At 39.1% G+C, this 6,922-nt stretch overlaps 1 protein-coding gene across 1 annotated transcript; it reads left to right on the plus strand.

Moving 5' to 3' along the window:
* The first annotated feature begins 1,313 nt into the window (after window positions 1-1,313).
* Window positions 1,314-5,513, plus strand: IL22 (interleukin 22). The gene is made up of 5 exons (XM_063076374.1): window positions 1,314-1,499; window positions 1,916-1,981; window positions 2,110-2,253; window positions 3,282-3,347; window positions 5,436-5,513. The coding sequence occupies exons 1-5, from the start codon at window positions 1,314-1,316 to the stop codon at window positions 5,511-5,513; spliced, it is 540 nt and encodes a 179-aa protein (XP_062932444.1).
* The last annotated feature ends 1,409 nt before the right edge of the window (window positions 5,514-6,922 follow it).

Here is a 6,922-nt window from a genome sequence, read left to right on the forward strand (position 1 = left end):
CACCTTCCTTCCTCCAGCAACAGATACTTGCATTTTGAGATTTGTACATGCTTCCTGCTCCCACTTCTTGGGAGGGTTTCCATTCCTAGTTTTGAGGTGTTATGTAGGATTCAATGTATTTTTAATAATTTAAAGTCAACATGGAATCACCAGATTCTCTTCTTCAGACATCCACATATATATTAAAAATTGTTAAAAGATTATTCAGGAATGTTATTCTGAGACTTATGTGTTGTTTAGAATGAGTGTAGGTAAAATTTCAAAATTAATTACCATATCCATGGTATCCTTTTATTAAAAAAAATACTTGTATGTTAAGAAAAATGGTGATCAGATTGTTTGGCATTTGTATTTCCAAATATAAATTGTTACTGATCATAATTAAATGAACAACATTGTAAGATATATTTGCATCTATCATAATTGTTAATGATTGCTTAAAAATAGTCCCAGAATGAGAAGGAAACAGTGATTAGATTAACCAGCACTGTTATTTTTAAAGCATAAGTTTGGTTTAAAATTCAGCATGTTAAAGAAAATGAGATAACACATTGTATACATGTATTGAGACATTATCCTGTACCCCATAAATATGTACAATTATTATGTATTAAAAATAAATGAATAACTAAAAATTTTAAAAATGAGATAAAGTTATTTAAAAAAATGGAATGATCTCCAAGCCGTCATTACTGTTTACTGTAAAGCAGATATAGGACACAGTCCTTTATTTCTGGTCACCACTAATGAGATTAGAATCTACGAAGCTGGTAGGAAAATGAGTTCGCAACCAAAATGCTTACTCAGTAACTACAGGAGATCAAAGAATATTACACTAAATCTGGAATCTACAAAGACAAAGCAATTGTTTTCTTTGAAAAATATGTAGGGCTTAGAAAATTTCTGGGATTTATCTGTAAAAGCACCCTCTGGACCCTAATAGTGACGTTTTAAGGAAACACTCACTCCCTTCTCAAGGTAGGAAGGATAAGAGGTGGTGTTTTGTGGGCTCCTATGGTGGTTAAGTTCTCAGAAGACAGTACTGGAAATTAGATAATTGCTGATGTCATATTTTTCACAACAGTAAAAAAAAATTGGTGTCCTGGGGGCTATAAAAGCAGCAGCTTCTACCTTTCCCATCACGAGCAGAATCATCGAAACAGGTAAGTGTTTCAGCAAACTGGGTACAATTGGTTTGTTAGCTGTGATATTTCTTGGCTAATTTTCTTCCCTTGTGTTGTTTTTGCCTTTTGTCTCTTGATACTAGGTTCTCCTTCCCCTGCTGCCCATAGCTCAAGTTAGAGTTGAATTCAATGGCCGCCCTGCAGAAATCTGTGAGCTCTTCCCTGATGGGGGCTCTGGCCACCGGTTGCCTCCTTCTTGTTGCCCTGTGGGTGCAGGGAGGGGCGGCCGTGCCCGTCAGTTCCTACTGCAGACTTGACAAGTCCAACTTCCAGCAGCCCTATATCACCAACCGCACCTTCATGCTGGCTAAGGAGGTACTCATCTCAATCTCTCTCTCTTATCATATCTGTTTGGAACCCAAAAAGTTCTTAAAATCTTCTTCAGAGCACTTCTAAGATCTTTAGGAACCCATTATTTATCCGTACAGGTAGATCATTCCCTGTGTCTCTTCTGAGACTCTTTGGGAATCTGCTTTTTACCAGAACTCCTTCCTTCCGTTTTGGCCTTTAGGGTACATACACTGAGTTTTACCCAAAGAGGAGCCACTCAGTAGTGCATCTGATTATTAATTTCTCCCCCTCCACCCCCGTGCATTATTCTAAACCCATGCACATTCCTGAATTCTATCTCTAGTCTTTATGAGGTTGCTCTGGGGAGAGGAGATCTCCACTTACAGACTTTTCCTTCATCTCCTCAATGTCCAGGCACTTAGTCTTTTCTTCTCTTCCAGGCTAGTTTGGCAGATAACAACACAGATGTCCGTCTCATTGGGGAGAAGCTGTTCCGTGGTGTCAATGTAAGCTATGGTGATGAGCGGGACCACATGAGTGTGCCATCTGTGGTTCCTTGGAGTGGTGGGGATGATGATTTGTGTCTTCTGGATGTCCCCTAATACGACCCCTGCCGTTTTCCTTCCAACTGCAGATGAGTGAGCGCTGCTATGTGATGAAGCAGGTGCTGAACTTTACCCTTGAAGAAGTGCTGCTCCCCCAGGCTGATAGATTCCAGCCCTACATGCAGGAGGTGGTGCCCTTCCTGGCCAGGCTCAGCAACAAGCTAAGTGCATGTGTAAGTTCTCCTCTCGGCCTATGCCCACCCACTCCTAGCTGCCTTCCTTCCCTCCGTTTTCGATTTAGAACCCTTTTTCTGCCACCCCCCATTCCTTCCCCACCCCTATGCCAGAAGTGCCTCAGCAACTCTATTATCAGGAGTCATTTGAAATCACAGAGTGCTTGATTTTGCTTTAATGGTCACGTGTTGAGTTTCTGGTGGGGAACGGGATCTGGAAAACAACTGTGTGGAGCCTCATTTGTTTATACCTGGAAAAAACCTCAATTCTGGTTATGCTTGAGGTTAAAGGTGACGGGAACTGTAAGGAAAGATGCCTAGATGTGGAAGTAATTCCACGAGTATAAGTCGCTGGCAGGAGGGAATGGCAAAGAGAGAAAGCGAAGAAGGAAATGGGAAGGTTTAACATCAGTAGTGGGCGGGCAAAGACGCTGCCCTTTGACGTCATGGGAAATGACAAAATCAGGAGTGTGTGAACTCAATACTTCTGAACATATTTATATATATATTTTTTGGTGGCTGGTCTTGATGTTATCAGCACCACGCTCTAACCAAGGGAACTGACCGACCAGCCCCTCTGATCATTTAAAATTATGAAAGAAGGTTGGAGCGGAGTGGGCAGAGTGAAAGGGTGACTCTGCATTCACTGAGCAGGGCTTACTTTCCATGTGAGATATTTTATGTACATCACTGTGCTGAGCACGCAGTGTTGATGAGGTGCAGTTAGGGTGTTATTCCTGACAGAATTTGCATAAACCACTCCACCTGTTCCACAAACTTAAACCTTAGTAAGATTTTCCAAAGATGAAGAGAGTTCCCCGGTAAGGGAAGTGACTGGATTTTGGTGTCCAAGGGAATTCAAGAGCTTGGAAATCTAGGTCAGTGGTGAAATCTAGGTCATTGTGGGTAGAATTACCAAGAGCTTTAATTCCAGGTGAATTGTAACACACCTCAGATGGGGCGCTGGGCTATATGAAGCTTCCACAGGACAACGGTAAAATAGTTACTCCTGTTATTGTTTTTTTTAGCATTTTGAGGGTGATGACCAGCATATCAAGAGGAATGTGCAAAAGCTGAAGGACACAGTGAAAAAGGTACGGCTGCTAACTGCTAATGCTAAGTCATTCAATAGCAGAGATAAACGTTGTTTTTCTTTCCTTTCCTTTCTTTCCTCTCCGCCACCATTTCATGATTTTTTTACTTGATTCTACCATCAGATTGATTACTTAGGTGCAGATGTATATAGATGTGTCTATACACCCATAAATTAATTTCCAAATTTTGCAAATCATAGAATTCTAGAGCTGGCTGGAAATGTAGGTCATCTAGTCTCATTATCCCATGTTCCAGGGATGGCCAGTGGTAGAGCTGTGCCTGGAATGTAGTCCCCTGAATCCCAGGCCAGCACTTTTCCAGCAACAATGCATATTAGTTTTGGTTTTATTAATTCTTAGGGACATTTCAGATTCCGATTGACTCATGCAATCTGAAGACACACTTGTTCCAAAACAGAAAAGTGCCTGGGGGCAAATTTATTTGGATTGATTTTTGAAGCCATTAATTTGATGCTTTAAAACTTGAAGAAATAAACCCAGAACAACAATAACAAAAGAGCTGGACTTGCACATAGTTGAATTTCTGGAATGATTAATACTTACACTTAATTATTGTAATGTAATACCCAGCAGCTATTAGTTTAAAAGCAAAAGTGGACAACCCCCAATTTCTTTTACAGAGTTTCAAAGAGAGTGGAAATATTAGTAAAGAGTGTATTATAGTGAAATGAAAGTCTACATTGCTAATCCTCTTTTCTTCCTCCCTCCCTTCATCTTCCTTCCTAGTTTCCTCCTTCACTCTCTTGATAAATCCCTAGTGAGCATCTATTTTCCTTCAGCTAGTGTGCATTTCTACGGTGAGTGATACCAGTGTGTGACCTATTTGTTGAAAAGAACAACAGTGGAAGGCTCAGTCTAGCAAGTGTGACTCACCCCAAAACCAGAGGCATGACCAGTAGCAGTGAAAGTGATGCTCTGGCAAGCAGGTGCAGTTAAATACTCTGAAACACGAAGGCTCTAGGTGAAGGAACTTTTAGTAACAGGCTTAACCCTCATCCTCCCCTTTTTTTTCCATCTTGATTTTTTTATAATGTTTCTTGCTGAGAATAATCAACATTTCTCCCTTTGATAATTGAAGGCTTTTTATTGTGAAGCTCAATTCTCTTGTTATAGAACTATTATCTAGATGCAGAGGGCTGAATGTTAGCCTGCCATAGACAGGACATGCTCTATACTTTTTATTTAAAGAATTCCTCGTGTCAGCTTACTTTGTTGTCTTTAGAAAAGTGAAGTGTGAGAGGGAAAAATCTATGGTGATCTGTGTGGGAAAACAGATTTATAAAGCCTGTAATCCACTTTGATAGAATCAACTTTCATATTTGCAATGGGTTGCCATGTGGAAGAGTGATTATGCTTTTTTTCTCTGTAGCTTCACAAATATAATAGATTAGACAAGTTTCAGAGGAAGTTGCTTTGGACTTGAATTTGGGTTTTCTCCCCAATTGAGTTTGAAACCTCATCTGCATACCACATGGAAGAAGGAGAAAGAATGGGTGTTAGGACCCATATCTGGCTTTCTACTAATTAAAGCAACCGGAAAGGACTTACTTGGTATCTTTCCCACAAAAATGAAAATGTGTGTGTGTTTTTTTTTCTTTTTGTCAAGAATGTGGAAACAGAAAAAGCCCCAATGTATTGGTAAATACATAATTCAAGGCTGTTTGAGCTGAGTTGTTATAAGTACTTGGTCCTAGACAGTTGCAGTGCTGTAAAGCAGGGCAGGCCATATGGTGGCACTCAGGAGTCCCCAGATGGCTCCAATCTGCTCGCTCTGGTTAGGAAGGGGTGGTCAACCCTCTGCCCGGCTTTTAAACAGCTTCATTATTGTGAGATACAACTGAGATGGGAGCCTGCTGGTGTCCTCTCAGTTCAGATAGCCATAATTATAAGGTCTTTGGCAAATTGTATTATACTCTTGCTGAAAGGGTTAATTATTATTCTTTTGCAAATGGCTAAAATTTGATTTCTGTCTCCAGCAACCTAGTCATGCCATTTTCCTCTAATTTGTTCCTCTTTAGAAAACATGGTATAAATGCTCAGATGTTTCTGTGTTCTTATTTTTCACAGCTTGGAGAGAATGGAGAGATCAAAGCAATTGGAGAATTGGATTTGCTGTTTATGAGCCTGAGAAATGCCTGCATTTGACCAGATCAAAGCTGGAAAATGAATAACTAACCGTTCCTGACTGTTAGAAATAACAATAGTATCCATGAAATAATTTTTTACCAAAAGCAAAACGGGAAGCCAAACTTCACCATTATGGGTGGATTCCAAATGAACCCCTGCTGAACTTAATATGAAAACCAATGTTACTTGTCCATAGATGAGGAGGTAGACCTTCCAAGCATAAAGATATTTATTCGTACCATTTTATTGTAACTGGTGTTATGTACACAGAAAATAATTTGTTTTTTAAGGAATTGTCTATTTCCATAAAAAGATTACTTTTGGGTAAATACCTTTAGGGGAAAAAAACCTAAATAACTTCATGTTTCCATAATTAATACTTTATATTTATAAATGTATTTATTATTATAAGTATGCATTTTATTTATACCATTTTATTAATGTAAATTTATTTATAGAAACATTATTTGATATTGCTACTTGAGTATAAGGCTAGTATTAATATTTATGACAACAATTATGGAGCTATAATATGTTTATTTGACCTCAATAAATTTTTATTAATCCTAAGTCTTGTGCTTTATGATTTTTCTTGCTTAATATCATCATCATCACCTTTGTTATCATGTAATCATTCTCATGATTTTGTTCTTGACTCTAAGCAAATGAGTAGCTATTAGTATCATACCCATTTTACAGATGAGAAAATGGAATGAGAAGGTTAAGAAATGTTTTATAACTAGAAGTAGTTGATCCTTATTGAACCAGGTCTATCTGATTTCAAAGCTCTCTGCTATATTTCCCAGATAGATTTATTATGTTGATTCAGCATGTAATTCTAAAAGAAAAAATGTAAGAAATTGAAGCCAATTCATCTGCATCATTAGCAGTTTGTGGATAAAAGAAAGGCATGAATGTTGCTGGGGAGCAATACATGTAGTCCTTACTCTTGTAGATGAACTGTTTTAGTTCTAGTTCAAGCCTATCAGGGAGGGCATTCTCCAGTCTTCCTATAAGTAAGGCAATAAGATAATGGAGAAGCTCACTGTGTCCTGGGAATGTTCCCTTCTAGTGGAGTTGGGCACTGATAGAAAAGTCTCATTGGTGGAAGATGGACAAGGTATCAAACAACACACACACAGAGGGAAAGCTGTACAGTGGTACAGAGAAGAGAGAGCAGAGGTAAAGATAAGAGTTGGACTAGGTCCATTTAGAGAAAAAGACAAAGGGTGCCCGTGTTGAAGAGTGGTTCCTTGGAGGAAGGGGCTTCAAGAGAGTACGTAGGTCCTTTCACAGAATGTCAAAGTTAGTAGTTGGAAGAAGTCAGTGGTCATCTGTCTAAAGTGTTTCCTTCTGCAAACGATCAGGAACCATGATTTTATTCTACAGGTCCCTCGCCGGTTGTTTGTGAAGTTCCTGCAGGATAG

This window comes from Cynocephalus volans, chromosome 12, assembly GCF_027409185.1.
Source record: "Cynocephalus volans isolate mCynVol1 chromosome 12, mCynVol1.pri, whole genome shotgun sequence".
NCBI classification, from domain to species: Eukaryota; Metazoa; Chordata; class Mammalia; order Dermoptera; family Cynocephalidae; genus Cynocephalus; species Cynocephalus volans.